The sequence below is a fragment of the Eretmochelys imbricata genome, chromosome 7 (genome assembly GCF_965152235.1).
Source record: "Eretmochelys imbricata isolate rEreImb1 chromosome 7, rEreImb1.hap1, whole genome shotgun sequence".
Taxonomy (NCBI): Eukaryota; Metazoa; Chordata; order Testudines; family Cheloniidae; genus Eretmochelys; species Eretmochelys imbricata.
In genome coordinates this window covers 51,607,639-51,626,991 of record NC_135578.1, presented here as the reverse complement: position 1 = coordinate 51,626,991, position 19,353 = coordinate 51,607,639, and the positions used below count along the sequence as shown (strand labels likewise).

At 49.0% G+C, this 19,353-nt stretch overlaps 1 protein-coding gene across 7 annotated transcripts in view; it reads left to right on the top strand.

The window, feature by feature from the left end:
- RNF123 (ring finger protein 123) overlaps positions 1-19,353 on the top strand; it is a 152,163-nt gene that overhangs the window by 45,683 nt on the left and 87,127 nt on the right. For all 7 annotated transcript variants that reach the window (XM_077821983.1, XM_077821985.1, XM_077821982.1 and 4 more), the window contains 5 exons: positions 5,765-5,869; positions 6,609-6,734; positions 8,246-8,338; positions 17,371-17,444; positions 17,964-18,081. In XM_077821983.1, the coding sequence (XP_077678109.1) occupies positions 5,765-5,869; positions 6,609-6,734; positions 8,246-8,338; positions 17,371-17,444; positions 17,964-18,081 (516 nt within the window). The remainder of the gene's footprint in view (positions 1-5,764; positions 5,870-6,608; positions 6,735-8,245; positions 8,339-17,370; positions 17,445-17,963; positions 18,082-19,353) is intronic.

Here is a 19,353-nt window from a genome sequence, read left to right as displayed (position 1 = left end):
GAGAGATTGAAGTGTTCTCCGACTCGTTTATGAATGTTATATTCTTGACATCTGATTTGTGTCCATTTATTCTTTTGCGTAGAGACTGTCCAGTTTGACCAATGTACATGGCAGAGGGGCATTGCTGGCACATGATGGTATCTATCACATTGGTGGATGTGCAGGTGAACGCGCCTCTGATAGTGTGGCTGATGTGATTAGGCCCTGTGATGGTGTCCCCTGAATAGATATTTGGGCACAGTTGGCAACAGGCTTTGTTGCAAGGATAGGTTCCTGGGTTAGTGGTTCTGTTGTGTGGTATGTGGTTGCTGGTGAGTATTTGCTTCAGGTTGGGGGGCTGTCTGTAGGCAAGGACTGGCCTGTCTCCCAAGATTTGTGAGAGTGTTGGGTCATCCTTCAGGATAGGTTGTAGATCCTTAATAATGCGTTGGAGGGGTTTTAGTTGGGGGCTGAAGGTGACGGCTAGTGGCGTTCTGTTATTTTCTTTGTTAGGCCTGTCCTGTAGTAGGTGACTTCTGGGAACTCTTCTGGCTCTATCAATCTGTTTCTTCACTTCCGCAGGTGGATATTGTAGTTGTAAGAATGCTTGATAGAGATCTTGTAGGTGTTTGTCTCTGTCTGAGGGGTTGGAGCAAATGCGGTTGTATCGCAGAGCTTGGCTGTAGACGATGGATCGTGTGGTGTGGTCAGGGTGAAAAATGGAGGCATGTAGGTAGGCATAGCGGTCAGTAGGTTTCCGGTATAGGGTGGTGTTTATATGACCATTGTTTATTAGCACTGTAGTGTCCAGGAAGTGGACCTCTTGTGTGGACTGGACCAGGCTGAGGTTGATGGTGAGATGGAAATTGTTGAAATCATGGTGGAATTCCTCAAGGTCTTCTTTTCCATGGGTCCAGATGATTAAGATGTCATCAATATAGCGCAAGTAGAATAGGGGCGTTAGGGGACGAGAGTTGAGGAAGCGTTGTTCTAAATCAGCCATAAAAATGTTGGCATACTGTGGGGCCATGCGGGTACCCATAGCAGTGCCGCTGATCTGAAGGTATACATTGTCCCCAAATGTGAAATAGTTATGGGTAAGGACAAAGTCACAAAGTTCAGCCACCAGGTTTACTGTGACATTATCGGGGATAGTGTTCTTGACGGCTTGTAGTCCATCTTTGTGTGGAATGTTGGTGTAGAGGGCTTCTACATCCATAGTGGCCAGGATGGTGTTATCAGGAAGATCACCGATGGATTGTAGTCTCCTCAGGAAGTCAGTGGTGTCTCGAAGGTAGCTGGGAGTGCTGGTAGCGTAGGGCCTGAGGAGGGAGTCTACATAGCCAGACAATCCTGCTGTCAGGGTGCCAATGCCTGAGATGATGGGGCGCCCAGGATTTCCAGGTTTATGGATCTTGGGTAGTAGATAGAATACCCCTTGTCGGGGTTCCAGGGGTGTGTCTGTGCGGATTTGATCTTGTGCTTTTTCAGGGAGTTTCTTGAGCAAATGCTGTAGTTGCTTTTGGTAACTCTCAGTGGGATCAGAGTGTAATGGCTTGTAGAAAGTGGTCTTGGAGAGCTGCCTAGCAGCCTCTTGTTCATATTCCGACCTATTCATGATGAGAACAGCACTTTCTTTGTCAGCCTTTTTTATTATGATGTCAGAGTTGTTTCTGAGGCTGTGGATGGCATTGTGTTCTGCACGGCTGAGGTTATAGGGCAAGTGATGCTGCTTTTCCACAGTTTCAGCCCATGCACATCGGCGGAAGCACTCTATGTAGAAGTCCAGTCTGCTGTTTCGACCTTCGGGAGTCGTCCACCTAGAATCCTTCTTTTTGTTTTGTTGGTAGGGAGGCTTCCAAACCCCTCCAACGCATTATTAAGGGTCTACAACCTATCCTGAAGGATGACCCAACACTCTCACAAATCTTGGGAGGCAGTCCAGTCCTTGCCTACAGACAGCCCCCCAACCTGAAGCAAATACTCACCAGCAACCACATACCACACAACAGAACCACTAACCCAGGAACCTATCCTTGCAAGAAAGCCCGTTGCCGACTGTGCCCAAATATCTATTCAGGGGACACCATCACAGGGCCTAATCACATCAGCCACACTATCAGAGGCTCGTTCACCTGCACATCCACCAATGTGATAGATGCCATCTTGTGCCAGCAATGCCCCTCTGCCATGTACATTGGTTAAACTGGACAGTCTCTACGCAAAAGAATAAATGGACACAAATCAGATGTCAAGAATTATAACATTCATAAACCAGTCGGAGAACACTTCAATCTCTCTGGTCACGCAGTTACAGACATGAAGGTCGCTCTCTTACAGCAAAAAAACTTCAAATCCAGACTCCAGCGAGAAATTGCTGAATTGGAATTCATTTGCAAATTGGATACTATTAATTTAGGCTTAAATAGAGACTGGGAGTGGCTAAGTCATTATGCAAGGTAGCCTATTTCCCCTTGTCTTTTCCTATTCTCCTCCCCCCACCCCCCAGACGTTCTGGTTAAACTTGGATTTATGCTGGAAATGGCCCACCTTGATTATCATACACATTGTAAGGAGAGTGGTCAGTTCGGATGAGCTATTGTCAGCAGGAGAGTGAGTTTGTGTGCGTGTGTTTTTGGCGGGGGGGAGGTGGGGTGTAAGAAAACCTGGATTTGTGCTGGAAATGGCCCACCTTGATTATCATACACATTGTAAGGAGAGTGATCACTTTAGATAAGCTATTTCCAGCAGGAGAGTGGGGTGGGTGGAGGTATTATTTCATGGTCTCTGTGTATATAATGTCTTCTGCAGTTTCCACAGTATGCATCCGATGAAGTGAGCTGTAGCTCACGAAAGCTTATGCTCAAATAAATTGGTTAGTCTCTAAGGTGCCACAAGTACTCCTTTTCTTTCTGCCTTATAGTGAGACTCAAATAGGTCAGTCCATTCAGACTTGATTACAGGGTATAAGTAGCAAATATTGAGAGAGCAAATATTGGATAATGGATTTCTCAGTCTAGCAGAAAAAGGTCTAACATGAGCCAATGGCTGGAAGCTGAAGCTAGAGAAATTCAGGCTGGAAATAAGGTGTAAACTTTAACAGCGAGGGTAACCAATCATTGGAACAACGTACCAAGGGTTGTGGTGGATTCTCCATCACTGACAATTTTACAATCTAGGCTAGGTAGTTTTCTAAAAGCTCTGCTCTAGGAATTATTGTGGGGCAGGTTTTTGGCCTGGGTTACACAGGAGATCAGACTAGATGAGCACAGTGGTCCCTCTGGCCTTGGAATCTCTGGATTTGTGGGTGCTCGACTCAGTCTGCATCTTGGGTACTCTTGGTTTCTGTAGTGACAGTGCCTTATGGTAGCTAAGGCCATTCTGCCCTGCACGTAGGGAGAAGGAAAAGAGCACTAATCATATTCTAAACTCTTGTCGAAACTGCTCTGTGAAATGTGCAGCTTAACCAGGGCATGTGCTGGTGTGTGTTAAAGTTCCAGTTCACCCCTGCACATGGTGGCTTAGCTCATCCCCCATTTCTGACTATCCTAGTTCACTCCAAAGCATGGCAGCCTAGCCCATCTCCCCTCCCTACTTGTGCCCCTGCTTCTGTCATGCTAACCCTAACCCATCCCCCCCTGCTGTCCTAGTTCAGCCAGGCAGTTTGGCAGCAGATTGGCTCTTGGGTGGTTAGGGCATGCACCACAGCTCCTTCAGTGATTTTTCCCAAAGGGCTGTTAGGGTGTGACTTCTCACATGATTCCCCGGAGCTCTGTAATGCCTTTCACCATTTCCCAGCATGTTGCGGCAGGGAGCTGTCAGGTTCTGTGGGAGAGCTAGACAGAGAAGCATTGCAGCTGAGTGATAGTGTGGCCAGGGGCCACAGCTGAAAGTGTCATTAATGCAGTTCATCCAGGCTGATGCAGGAGCACTGACTATAGATATGCTGCTCTCTATTATAGGTAGGACCCTACCAAATTCTTGGTCCATTTTGGTAAATTTCACTGTCATAGCATTTTAAAAATCTTGAATTTCATGGTTTCAGATATTTGAATCTTAAATTTCACAGTGTTGTAACAAACCACGAATATGTATTTAAAAATGGCAAAATATACGTAGAATCATAGAATATCAAGGTTGGAAGGGATCTCAGGAGGTCATCTAGTCCAACCCCTGCTCAAAGCAGGACCAATCCCCAATTTTTGCCCCAGATCCCTAAATGGCCCCCTCAAGGATTGAACTCACAACCCTGGGTTTAGCAGGCCAATGCTCAAACCACTGAGCTATCCCTTCCCCCTTACATGTGGAAAGCCCCTTTCTCAGCATTTCTCAAACTGGAGGTCTTGACCCAAAAGGGGGTTGTAAGGTGATTGGGGTATGGGGAAGGGGTTTGCGATATTGCTATCCTTACTTCTCTGCTGCAGTCAGAGCTGGGTGGCCGGGGAGGGGCGGCTGCTAGCCTGGCACCCAGCTCTGAAGGCAGTGCTGCCACAGCGCCAGCAACAGCACACAAGTAAGGCTGGGAATACCATGCCACCCTTACTTCATCGCTGCTGCTGGCAGTGGTCAGAGGAATGATGCCTCTGCTACTCCATAAGCCGCTGCTTTTTTAACCCTACTGTTGACAAGCTAACTGAAACAGAAGCATGCGACCAAACTAACTATTACTTAGAATTAATTACCAACTGCTGGTCTAATGACTAAGTAACAAGATTACTAGGGAATGACACAGTTGTTCCCACTTCCTGCCTGAGATGGTTAGAAGGAACTGAGTGGCAACTGGGGTTGCTGTGCCCTTAATGACCTCAGGGGTGTGGGGGTGAGGCCATGCAGGGTGTGTGTACCACCCTCCTTGGACACTGCTGGTGAAAACATTCTGAGCTCCTGTGCTGGGCACACGGACACTGAGTGGGATCCACACATGCAGTAACTCAAAGAGCTAAGCATATCCCATGGCATGACAGGAAAAGCTAATGCTCTCTCATCACCACCCCTGTAAATTCTTGTGCCCTTTCTTGTCCTAGCATCTGAGACATAATGAACTCATATACATCCCTATGCCTGTATTCCACCCACTGCCTCCTGATTGTTCCCTTCCCCAACAGCTGAGTGACAGAGTGCGACAGAGGGTGCAACAAACATAACTGTGGGCCTGGCGCCCAGCTGTACCAGGCAGCACCTAGAGATGCAGCCGCTGAGCCAGTACTGCCTGGTGGGATCCGAGCAGTCCTGGCACCCCCACAGCTGTCTGTAAAAAAAAATTCCTTCCGGTGCTGGGAGTTGAGCCTCAGGCCTGCAGGCCTCTCTCTCGCCTCATCTGAACGTGGATGGTGGGAGAGGAGGGAAAATGCACTTCAGGGGAAGGAGGGTATGGAGAAAATGAATGGGGTGGGGATTTCATATAGCAGCGCAGTAACATGCCTTTCAGTTTCTAACCACGTGCACTGTCAGACTGTTCTGGGGATGCAGGTTTATGGAAGGGGGTTTGCCTGACATCTGGTGTTGGGCCTGGCTGAGCTAGAGCTCCCTGCCCCGAAAAGGCTGTTCAGGCACTGTGGCATTTGGGATGCTGAGTTCTATAATGACGTCGCTGGTGAAAGCCTTGTGTGGCGGGGGGATGTGCATGCCTTTGGTCATCCTTCAGGGACATCTCCTGTACTGCTGTCCTCTCTGCAGAGGCAGGGAGTGCTGCCCTCTCTCTCCAGCATGCATGCGTCTGAAGATGGAGCTGCAGGCAGGATTGGGGTTGCTCAGAGCCTTATGTCTCCTGGGATTGGTGTTGCAGGAGGGGAAGTTGGTGGAGAAGGACACATCGATGTGGCAGCTGCAAGGAGAGCCCACAGTGCTGATCACCCTGACACACATCTTTAACCACTTTGCACCTCTCATGGTGAGTGCTGGCTGCTGGACGTGCGTGTGCTCCCCCACAGTGCTTGTAGGGAGGGGGACCCACAACTCCTCCTTGTTTTTCACAGCTGCCTGCTCAGGCAGAAGGGGTGACACGCTCCGGTATCGGAGAATTCACAAGCCTAGAGTTGTTAGGTAGTCCCAAGTCGCGAATAGCCCCTCTCCCATGGGGTGGCAGCTCCCCTTGCAGCCTGACTGAGGGAGTGATGTTGCAGAGCAAGTGCGGAGGCTTTGTTTACACCAGGGTGTGTGCTTTCTGTTTGGTCAGTAAATTGCAGAGTGGTGGTGGTAGGGGTGAGATTGGCGCTGCATTGCAGGGGGTTAGTGGGCTGCAGGACACACTCTTTTGGAACCCTTTGTACCCTGAGTTTGGCAGTCAGGCTCTTCATGGGCTCTGCTTTCTTGCTTTCACATCTACTGTCGCCCATTTTTGCCTGGCACTTGTCAGAAACGGTCCGGTTTCCGTGTACTCCTGGAGTGGGCTGGGCTGTTCCTAGCACCGAGCCGGGCATTGCTGCCAGAGGCGTCATCTTCAGTCTGCAGTAACAGGAACATCCCATTGGCAGCAGTAAGTCACCGTTCCTACCTGACGCTGGCTCCCAGCAAGTCTACAGCTTTCCACCTGGGCCTAGACCCTCCATGTAGTGCTGAGAACACATTCTCTGCTCCTGTGTGGTGCTGCTGCTGGCTAGAGCTGCTGACCACAGGCTTTCTGTTTGCAGTGCAAAGTGTACCTGGTAGATGATGTGCTCATGCACTTCCTGCTGAGCATTCTGGAGCGAGGAGGGGCTGTGGAAGCACATCCTCTCATCCAGCAGCTACTGGATCTCATGTGGCTTCTCATGGAGGTGAGTTGCTCAGGCACTTCCCCCTCTTTCACTCTGCATCCCCTTGGTTCTCTGTGGCAATGGGCAGGTGTCAGGATCTCGGTTGGGTGCACCCTGCAATGGCATGGTTTAACAGCTGAGTTGGTTTCTTGCCACCATCTCCCAAAGCAGCTTTGCCTGCCAGCTGCACTCCCTTAAGAATGCAGTACCAGCATCTGGTGCCCTGGCACTGGCTGTTCTTGGCACGCCAGGCCCTGGCTGCAGTGACTGTAGGGAGGGGGCTGGGAAGAACTAGATTTATAATTAGAAATTGCTGGTCATAGTGAGCTTCTGCTCCCACCCAGAACCCAGTGACCAGGTCCTTTCAGCGTTAATGACTGTTCCTTGTGGTGAGGGAAAGGCCGAGCTGCTACTGGGGAGCTGGGAAGGGAGGAGGAAGGAGTTCGGTATTCCTGATCTCTGAAAAGCGATTTTTTAATCAGACTTTTCTAGCTTCCCTAACTATAAATAAACTCTGATGTTAATTTATTTAACTTACTGCATGTGTGACAGTAAAACTCTTACTCTTGATTAAAACTCTTTGAAAATAACCACTATTTAGTAATACTTCTGTAATTATAAAGTTCTTTTCAGTGGAGCAGCCAGGGGCTACCTGGGAAATGTTAGAGACCATGACATTGTATTGGCTGCAGTGGGAACTAGTGTTGCACCATTGCCCTCTTAGTAGGGTTAAAGAAATACAACCCATCCTCTGCCCCAGGCTCAGCGAGGCCAGGAGGTTGTGCCCCTTCCTGGGAAGTGTCAGAGCTGGCTTTGGCAGGCATCTCCTGGGAACCCCCTTCTGCGAGTGACCTTGGGGGGTCTAAACCCAGAACTGGCAGAAGCAGCCTGGCGGCTAATCTAACTGCTCCAGGAGCTGTAGGGAAGAGAATCTTTTGGGTAGCTGGGGTCAGGCTTGCAGGAGTTCCGGGGTATTGCCCACCCCTGTGGTTGCACCTGGTTAGCAGATGGCTGCTACTAGCCCTCAGCACCGTGGGTCAAATGCTGCAGTGAAATCTCCCCAAGCGTGTTCTGGAGACTTGCTGGCCCGTAGCTCAGGTGACAGATTGTCCCTTGCCTCCCTCTCTCTCCCTCTCTCTTTTATTGCTGTCCTCCAGGAGTGAAATCAGAATCCCTGGCAGGATGAAGGCCTGAGAGGTACTTAGAGGAGCAGGTTCTCCTTTTGGTCTGGTATAGATCCGGGGAGCTGCATTGGCTTTCTGGGCTCTACACCAACAGAACCTGGGCCACATTTTGTCTAGGAGATGGCTTGTCTCAATGCTCACTCTGGTGATTGGTATTTGACAGCAGTTGCTCTCTACTGCTGATGCTGCTGTAGAGGCAGAGTGCTGGACTGCAGCAGTGGCAAGTGGTGAGGGGGCCTCTTGTGGTCCTGATGGGTCATTTCTGAAATGAACAGACACCTTCCAGCCCTCTCCACATCCCCCCAGATGTCGATTTCTGCTGAGTGTTTCTCTTTCTCTTACTCTTAGGATTATGAGGTGCATGAATGCCTCAAGCAGCTGCTGATGTCCCTGCTGCGGGCTTACAGGTTCTCTCCCATCATCCCAGACCTGGGCTTACAGGTGAGTGGTACCTGAGAGTGTCTGAGAACAATGACTAGCCAAGGATTCATCCTTCCCTGGCTTCAGGTGTCCCAACGCAGGAGTAGTCAGGAGTCACAGATAGATTTCTGCACCAGAAGGGACCACTGTGCTCGTCTAGGCTGACTTCCTGTATAACATGGGCTAGAGACCTGCCCCAAAATAACACTTAACACAGGTCTTTCAGAAAAACATCTAAACCATTTGAGTGATGGTCCCTATTGTATTCCATTGAGGATAATACATGTGCTCCCGGAGCCAGAACTTTTCAAAGTGGTAGTGTCTGTCAGTTCACACATGTGTCTCTGTGTTGCCTCGTGGTTTTGCCCAAGGCAATAAAGGGCGGGGTGGACTGACTGCATCTTCAGTTTCTTCTTACTGCCGCATAGTCTGAGTTGGAGTCTCTGCTGTCTTCTCGTCCTTGGTGACGCATTTCCTGGAAAATTGTTTTTATTCTTTATTTAGGAATTTTAAGGTTGTAATCAACATCCTATACAGCAAACAGGGAAAGATTAGGAATGAGCTCTCAAAACTGGATACTCTCATAAAAAACCAACCTTCCACACTAACTTCCTCGTGGCTGGACTTTACAAAAACTAGACAAGCCATTTACAACACACACTTTGCTTCTCTACAAAAGAAAAAGAACACAAAACTAACTAAACTACTACATGCCACAAGGGGCCACAACAGTGGTTCCCTTAACCCACCCAGCAATAATGTTAATCTATCCAGCTATACTCTTAGGACAGATTCTTCTGCTGGGCTATCTCGGGGCCTCTCTTTCTGCCCCTCCACCCCCCACAAACATGATACAGTTCTGTGGTGACATAGAATCCTATTTTCGACGTCTCCGACTCAAGGAATATTTCCAAAACATCTCTGAACAACATACTAAACCACAGAGACCTTCTTACCAACACTACAAAAAGAAGGATTCTGGGTGGACTCCTCCTGAAGGTCGAAACAACAGACTGGACTTCTACATAGAGTGCTTCCGCCAACGTGCACGGGCTGAAATTGTGGAAAAGCAGCATCACTTGCCCCGTAACCTCAGCGGTGCAGAACACAATGCCATCCACAGCCTCAGAAACAACTCTGACATCATAATCAAAAAGGCTGACAAAGGAGGTGCTGTTGTCATCATGAATAGGTCAGAATATGAACAAGAGGCTGCTAGGCAGCTCTCCAACACCACATTCTACAAGCCATTGCCCTCTGATTGCACTGAGGGTTACCAAAAGAAACGACACCATCTGCTCAGGAAACTCCCTAAAAAAGCACAAGAACAAATCCACACAGACACACCCCTAGAACCCCAACCAGGGGTATTCTGTCTGCTACCCAAGATCCATAAACCTGGAAATCCTGGGCGCCCCATCATCTCAGGCATTGGCACCCTGACAGCAGGATTCTCTGGTTATGTAGACTCCTTCCTCAGGCCCTACGCTACCAGCACTCCCAGCTGTCTTCGAGACACCACTGACTTCCTGAGGAAACTACAATCCATCGGTGACATTCCTGATAACACCATCCTGGCCGCTATGGATGTAGAAGCGCTCTACACCAACATTTCACACACAGATGGACTACAAGCTGTCAGGAACACTATCCCCGATAATGTCACAGTAAACCTGGCGGCTGAACTTTGACTTTGTCCTCACCCATAACTATTTCACATTTGAGGACAATGTATACCTTCAAATCAGCGGCACTGCTATGGGTACCCGCATGGCCGCACAGTATGCCAACATTTTTATGGCTGACTTAGAACAACGCTTCCTCAGCTCTCGTCCCCTAATGCCCCCTACTCTGCTTGCACTACATTGATGCCATCTTCATCATCTGGACCATGGAAAAGAAGCCCTTGGAGGAATTCCACCATGATTTCAATAATTTCCATCCCGCTATCAACCTCAGCCTGGACCAGTCCACACAAGAGATCCACTTCCTGGACACTACAGTGCTAATAAGCTATGGTCATGTAAACACCACCCTATACCAGAAACCTACTGACCACTATACTTACCTACATGCCTTCAGCTTTCATCCAGACCACACCACACGATCCATTGTCTACAGCCAAGTTCTTCGATACAACCGCATTTGCTCCAACCCCTCAGACAGAGACAAAAAACTACAAGATTTCTATCAAGCGTTCTTACAACTACAATACCCACTTGCTGAAGTAAAGAAACAGATTGACAGAGCCAGAAGCATGCCCAGAAGTCACCTACTACAGGACAGGCCCAACAAAGAAAGTAACAGCCACTAGCCGTCACCTTCAGGCCCCAACTCAAACCTCTCCAGCGCAGCATCAGCAATCTACAACCTATCCTGAAGGATGATCCCTCACTCTCACAGATTTTGGGAGACAGGCCAGTCCTTGCTTACAGACAGCCCCCCCAACCTGAAGCAAATACTCACCAGCCACCACACAACAAAAACACTAACCCAGGAACCTATCCTTGCAACAAAGCCCGTTGCCAACTGTGTCCACATATCTATTCAGGGGACACCATCACAGGGCCTAATCACATCAGCCACACTATCAGAGGCTAGTTCACCTGCACATCTACCAATGTGATGTATGCCATCATGTGCCAGCAATGCCCCTCTGCCATGTACATTGGCCAAACTGGACAGTCTCTACGTAAAAGAATAAATGGACACAAATCGGACGTCAAGAATTACGGACAATCGGACGTCAATAACATTCAAAAACCAGTTGGAGAATGCTTCAATCTCTCTGGTCACTCGATTACAGACCTAAAAGTGGCAATTCTTCAAAAAAAAACCCTTCAAAAACAGACTCCAATGAGAGCCTGCTAAATTGGAATTAATTTGCAAACTGGACACCGTTAATTTAGGCTTGAATAAAGACGGGGAGTGGATGTGTCATTACACAAAGTAAAACTATTTCCCCATATTTATCCCCCCCCCACCACTGTTCCTCACACGTTCTTGTCAACTGCTGGAAATGGCCCACCTTGATTATCACTACAAAAGGTTTTTTTTTTTTTTTTCTTCTCTCCTGCTGGTAATAGCTCACCTTACCTGATCACTCTCATTACAGTGTGTATGGTAGCATCCATTGTTTCATGTTCTCTTTGTGTATAAAATCTCCCCACTGTATTTTCCACTGCATGCATCTGATGAAGTGAGCTGTAGCTCACGAAAGCTTATGCTCAAATAAATTGGTTAGTCTCTAAGGTGCCACAAGTACTCCTTTTCTTTTTGCGGATACAGACTAACACGGCTGCTACTCTGATACCTGTAGTAGTTTTGTTTCTCGAAGTTTTGTAGGGCTAAGGATGGGGGATGCCGCTCCAGCGGTTTTCTGTCCAATCCCGCGCACCCCCCCGCCTCCAGCATCTGCATCTGGGTACTGAACGAAGTCAGGATGTTCCATGGTTTTCGGTAGTAATTTTCTTTTGGGACGCCACTTTGGACTCTGCTGCCAAATGATCCTCCCCACCCAGCACCCGGGTCTGGGTATTGGATTATGACTGAGAGGCCATGATTCAAAGTCTGCACTTCCAACCCTTGTTTGTTGTCCCTGAATGATGAGTACCAACACTGTCTGTACTGTTTGGGGGACGCCCACACCATGGCCAGGTGTAGGTTCGGTCTCTCCTTCCCTGCCGCACATGGGAAGGCAGAGCCCTTCGCCTTAAGCACCTCATGGAGGTTGCCACAGGGCCGCAGTTGGATCCTGGCTGGGGAACAAGCCCCCCAGCATCCTTCCCCCCGTCATACACCAGCCTGAATAATCCATGAGTGTACTTCTTACCATGGAGCCCCAATCCAACGTCACTGGTACCAATATTACTGACTCCGCAGTGGGGCCTAGCCATGAATCATGGAAGCATGCACATAAGTATGGCAGTAAATCTCCCTCCAGATCTAAGAAAGACCCTGCCATCCATGAGTTCCGGCCAAGGGGGAGCACTGTGCTCCAAGGCCCACAAGACCGACCAAAGACTGCATTGTTCACCAGATCCACCGGTACCAGTTATAGACCCCCCACACCCTGGCATCGGTTCCAGTGATGTCCAGTGATGCTGATCCTGAGACAGGGCCTGTTACCAGCTCCAGTCCCATCCATAGACCTGGTACTCCTGACTCTGGGGAGACTTGGAGATGCTCCTGGGCCTCATGAACTGTTCACCCTGGAAAGCATGACATCTCTACACTCTCTGGTACTCTACCAAGGGAGCTCCATCCTGTGCATCGGATCTGCCACCTTCTGTTAGTGGTCATGTAACACACCCCATTCTGTTAGCTCCTTTGGCACTACTATTGGTGCGAAATTCTGATTCTCCCTCCGAGTCTGAGGATCTGGACATTACGCATGGCCTGCTGCTTCTGTTCTGAAAGCATGACTATCGGATGGTTTCGATGTGTAGCCTTTTATGTTATTCAAAGTAAATTTAGTGATGTATGACACCACTGTCGGTTCTGTTCTGGTGGCTCAAGTTCAACAGAGTTACCTCTGCCACTTGTTTTAGATCTAGAGCTTCTAGGAATATATGAAGACCAAGGAAAGTAACCCGTACAGTCACAAGAACAATGTCCAATATCTTTTATCAGCTTTTTATAGTTACCAGCAAAGTTATGGCTATCCAAGCATATATAAATCCTAAATATATCCATGCACAAATCATAGCTACAGTCCTACTCACATCCTCCTAGACAGTGTTAGGGTCTGGTGGGTTTCTCATTGATTGAGCATCAGTAGAGGGATGATTTCTGCTGGAGTTTTCCCATAGGGAGCTCAATTTTTCCCAATTTGGACACCCTCTTTTATGATGTGATTCTGACTATATCTCATACCCTGCGCATGTGCATGAAAGTGTCAACCCTCTTTTTCCTTATTTATATTGTGTCCCCCTCAGAATATCGTACCCCATTTTCTGTAAGTTGTATATAGTTCCCTTTATTCTTATTAACATTGATTCACAACCTGTATCCTGTGATTAAGGGGAAAAATGTGCCTCTAGAGCATTTTGTGATCTAAAATTACTCTTAAGGCTAATTTTTCACAATATCACCTCTTGGCACATCTATTCCTGTAATTTTATGGCATCGGGTTACTCTTTGGTCATTTATGTCAAGCATTTCTTAACTCTAAGGCCTAAAATGGCTATGCTAAAATCTTACAGGCCTCCGCCTGTAGGCCTTGCATTTCAGCCCTCCTTACTTAGATACCTAATACATATTTATCCCTTCTAACTACTGATCAATCTTATACTTCTATAATCCTAACATCACACAGCACACAATCAAATAAAATCATTGGCTACAGATGGCACTGTGACAATTCCCTCGCTTACCTCAGTCCAGGAGCCACTGGTACCCGACTCCCTGATGTTGCAGTGGTGGTACCCAGGATTAACCAGGTTGGCCATATAGGGGCTTGTGGCCCCAATATTTGCCTTAGGAACTGTCTTGTTTGGCATGGGAGGATTCTCCTGTATCACCATAGACACATGGAAGATTAGGGTTGGAAGAGACTTCAGGAGGTCATCTAGTCCAACCCCCTGCTCAAAGCAGGACCAACACCAACTAAATCATCCCAGCCAGGGCTTTGTCAAGCCGGGCTTAAAAACCTCTAAGGATGGAGATGCTACCATTTCCCTAGGTAACCCATTCCATCCTGTCCTTCATTGAGTAGAAGGGGGAGAGGGTGTTTTGCCTGCCAGAGCTGTGCTGCTTCTTTCTCTGGACAGGGGCTTGTCCAGGCTGTAGGCTGAATGCGCCCATGGTGTGGCCCAAGCATGGATATGGCCATGAGCACAGGATCATGCTAAATTCCAAGTGTGATGTTGCACTCCGTATGTTATATGGAAATATGTGAATATGATGTAACTGGAATATGCTTTATGCAAAAGTCTCTTGTAAGGTATAACAAAGGTTATAAACTACTTAATATATTCCTCCTATTTGTATGCATGTATCATTCTTGTATCTGAAACTAGAAATATGAAGTATAACTGAGGTCCTATTGTAATTATGCAAAGTGTGGGCCATTAATGGTGGTTTAGAATCTTGATGGCTCCCATTGACCTAGACAATTGGTTGTAAATGGTTAATTTACCATTTACCATAGAGTTCGCCCATTTGGACTTATCATTTCCTCCTGAGTCTTCAGAAAGGTTTTCTCTGTGTTAGCAGCTTACCTCTGACCACGAGGAATCCTTGTCTTCCCTTACCTAGACAATTGGCTGCTGACGGGGAGGTTCAGAACAGAAACTAGAGCATCAGTGTCCCAGCTTCTCCTCCCTAGAAGTGAGCATCCACGTCGAAAAATCAACAATCCCTAGAATTCATAGGATCACGCATCGATGTGACCTCCGCATGTGCTTATCTGCCTAAAGACAGGTTCCTGGGCTTACTGAACCTGATCACCTTAGTGACCTCCAGCCCTTCGATATCAGCCAGAACTTGCCTTTCCTTCCTCCGTCAGATGGCAGTGTACACATATGTCATTCCCTTCACTCATCTGTGGTTCCGCTGTCTCCAGCTCTGGCTACAGGGAGTCTACTCCCCCATGCACCAGTCCAGGGATACCACCCTCACAGTTCCACTGGAAGTGCTCTCTTCCCTCTGATGGTGGACAAACCCATTCCATGTTTGCTCCAGAATGCTCTTTCTTCTGTCCTTGCCAAGCGTTACAATTATAACAGATGTGTCGCTCGAAGGCTGGGGTGCCCACATGGGATACCACATGACGCAAGGCACTTGGACTGTTCAGGAAACCAGGGTGCACATCAACATCTTGGAACTTTGTATGGTACACAAGGCATCCCACGTGTCCTTAACAGCTATCTGTTCTTATATCAGACAACGCCACTGAGGTTTACTACATAAACAAGCAAGGAGGCGCACCGTCCCCAGCACTGTGTGTGTAAGCCTCTGGAAATGATGCATTTCACATCATATGCTCCTGTTGGCAGCCTATCTACCAGGAACCCAGAATGTACTTGCCAATGCTCTCAGCAGGAACTTTGCGACTGACCACGAATGGGAGTTTATACAATGTGATAGTCACAGACATCTTTGGCCGCTGGGGAACCCGTCAGAGACCTCTTTGCGTCTCACACCAATACCAAGTGCATTCAGTATTGTTCGAGGGGAGGACTCGGCACCCACCTGCAGGAGGACACCCTGATCATCAACTGGTCAGACCAGATCAACTATGCCTTCCTTCCATTGTTGCTCCTGCCACGGATTCTACACAGTCTCAGACGGGAGGGGGTGATGGTCATCCTGATCACCCCATATTGGCCTCACCAGTTCTGGTTTCCTCGTCTTCTCCGCATGTCAAAGTGTCCAGCACTCCCACTCCCAATATTCCTGCAACTACTCACACAACACAACTGCAGACTCAGACACCCTGATCCGAGGGCACTCCACCTGACAGCATGGTATTTGGATGTACGTCTCCGGTAACACAGAAATGCTTGCAGGCAGTCTGAGAAATTCTGTCCAATAGCAGAAAGGAGTCCACAAGGCAGTCCTATCAGGCCAAATGGGCTCGTTTCATTACCTGGACCCAACATAGAGGTCTTGCACCAGAGTCTATGGGCATCCTCATGCTATTAGACTATCTGCTCTCTCTAAAGACCTCGGTGCTCATTCTCAAGTCCATCAAAATGCATGTAGCAGCCATTAGTGCCTTCTACCCTCCCATGGATGGACATTCTGTCTTCACCCACCCCTTAACTGCCAGGTTCTGGAAGGGCCTTGTATGCAAATACCCACCCATCCAGGCTGTTGCTCCTCAATTTAGTCCTCCCATCATTAATGAACTTCCTCTTTGAACCTTTGGCCTCCTGCCCCCTTTCTCTTCTTTTTATGGAAGTTGTCTTTCTGATCACCATTATCTCTGCAAGGAGGGTTAATGAATTGGGGTGCGGGGCTATGCTGGCAAACCCCACTTTCAGCACATTCCATAAGGACAAGGTCTCGCTGTGCCTGCATTTCAGGTTCCTACCGAAGCTGGTTTTCCATTTCCACCTCAACCAAACCACATGCCTCCAGTGCAGAATGACGACTCCACTCCCTCGATCTACGAAGGGCCCTGGCCATTTACCTGCGAAGGACAAAGCCATTCCAGAAGTCTCCCAGACTATTTGTTGCCATATCAGAGAGAATTGAAGAGGAGGCTGTGTCGTGCCAGAGACTCTCGAAGTGGGTCTCAGGGTGCATTATGCTCTCTTATCAATTATTGGGACGGTCCCCAGCAGGTGGGATGGGGCCCATTTCACAAGAGTGCAGGCATTAGGTGCTGCAGCGCTCCATGACATGCCCCGTCACAGATGTATGTAAGGCAGTCATGTGGAGTTTGGTACCACCTTTTCTTCTCTGTCTGCCATAGTACATGATTCTGCGACGGATGCCTCTTTCGGCATGGCGGCCCTCCATTCAACAATTCCATCATCTTCCTTGCACCCTCCTCCTACCTACATACTGCTTGTTAATCCCCCTCAGTTGAATACAGTAGGGACCAATACTTGAAGAATGGGAGGTTACTTGTAACTGGGGGTTCTTCGAGATGCGCATTGCCCTCAATGGAATACAGACAGGGACCATCTATCTCAAAAAACCTCCTGTTACAGGTAAGTAACTTCCCCTTTTGATTCAAAAATTGCCAGTGATAGAAAATCCAGCATGGCCCTTGGTAAATTGTTCCAATGGTAATTACCCTCAATGTTAAAAATTTACTCTTTATTTCCGGTCTGAATTTATCTAGCTTCAACTTCCAGTCACTAGATCTTTCCTTTCGTGTCTAGATTGAAGAACATATTGTTAAATATGTTTCCCAAGTCATCCCTGAACCGTGTCTCTGTTAAGCCAAATAGACTCAAGAGAGCTGTCAGTCTGTCTCTTGAATTGCTGACTTGAAACATGGCAGCTCTTTGTTCCGGCTGTACTTGTATTGGTAACTGAACCCTGGTCGCTTCCCTGAGCAGCTTTTCCTGTTGACTCTGTTCTACCTCTCTCCCCAGATCCACTACCTCCGGCTCACCATTGCAGTCCTGAAGCACGAGAAGTCCAGGAAATATCTGCTCAATAATGTCCTGTATCCATTGCATTTATTCCCATTCCGACATACCCCTTAGAAGATGCAGTCAGTTTTCTCTCCCTGGGTGCCCCATGTTCTGGGGGCCTCTTGTATCTGCAGGAATGGCTGGTACCATTCTCCATGGAACCTCCCTTTTGAAGAAGGGAGGGGAACTCCCTAGACTGTGCTGCATCCTGTTGGGTTCTTTCTCCTGTTCTGTGCCCAGCTTCTCTGTGCAAATCCCTCATTCCATATCCCTTGGCTGACTCCTGGAGTGAAACAACAGAGAATTCACCAAAGCAGCTTTCACAGCAATCAGCCCCCCCAGGCACCCAGCCTGTCTGTTTTGGTGGGATCCCCCCAGTTTCCAAGCACCTCATGAAGATGGATTCAAGAGTTTGTTTGGAAAGTTGCCTAACCTCTAACCCCATCTTAGCGGTGGGGTTTCTTTTCCCTCCCCTGTGGCTCTTTGTATGGCTGACCTCCTGTGAGTGCTCCCAGCTGAGCTGCTGGGCTTGTCCCTTAACTCCTGCACAGCTTCGACGTGCTCCGCTCGGTGGTATTCTTCTACATCAAGAGCCCCCTGCGTGTGGAGGAGGCTGGCCTGCAGGAGCTCATCCCCACCACCTGGTGGCCAAACCGCTTCACCAAAGAGGTGTGCAACAACATGCCAGGCGTGATGGTGGCAGGCTGGGAAAGGCATAGCTGCTTCCTTCTGGGACACGCTTGTGCTGTGAGGCTGGGTTAGATAGCCAGGTAGCTGTGCTGACCGGGATGGGTTTTCAGCTGTGTTTGATCAGGAGGTTGTGGCCATTTCTTTCTATGTGGGGACCTCTGTCCCCTCCAGACCAGACTGCTGGAGTGTGGTGTCCAAGGGTGCAGAGTCAGAATGATGGGTAGACATCCTCCTCCATGGATCAGAGCACTTGACACCGAAGGTTGGTATCCTCCCATTTGACAGAGCCAGGGACTGGCCTAGTGACATCATGGCAGACCTGGGGGATAGAACCCAGTTTCTGGGTCCCAGGTTGTTCAACTGTTATTGAGAGTTACGTTCTGGCAGCACTTCAGGGCCCTTCTGGGGCCCATTGTGCCAGCGCTGTACAGACACGGTCCCTGTCTGGAGAGCTCAGTCTGCCAGACAAAGATGAGCCAGGTGCTGGGACTGGAGAGTTGCCTGAGTCACTTGGGCATGGTAGGGACGGTCCAGTTTGTAGTTGGGCCTTTATTTGAAAGATCTAACCAGGTTGGGGGGAGGGGAGCGAGGGAGAGTCACAGCACAACCCCTACTGAGTGGCACCCCCAGGCCAGGTTCTTGCAGCACCACAGCGGGATGGAGACACAGAAGGTGTGGTTTTGAGGGGGTAAAAGCAGTGGCTGGCTGGGCTCTTCTGGGGTCTCTGTGAGGCGTGGGAGGAGCTGACAGATGGGTGATGAAGTCTGGGGATGTTGGTGGGTGGAGGCAGGTTGATGCCCCTGCACACTGCTAGGGAGGTGGTGTGCTGTGTCGGATGCGGAGGTGAATGAGGCGTGCAGGGCTCAGAAGGGCTGAGGGGGCAGAGCAGTGAGCTGGGAAGGTGACTGAGCTGCCTGCTCTGTGTGGAGCCCAGGGGAGTGAGGTGCCAGAGCCGGCCAGGAGGAGGTGGCAGCACCAAGGAGCAATACCCTGGGTGTGGCTGAGGGTGGAGAGGAAGCATCAGGGCTTGCACACGGCCTGAATGCTGAGTCCAGTGAGAGGGTGGAGTCAGCGAGCGACTTGGTTACGGGCCTAAGTGATGGGCAGGAGGAGGGGGAGGTTTGGGCAGGAAGATCCAGCACTGCCCACTAGCCCCTGTTGTCTCTGGGGTGAAGGGCAGTGAGTACCTTGCTGTGACCCTGTGCCAAGGAGCTACACTGATTGCTGACTGGCTTCCATGTAGGGACTGGG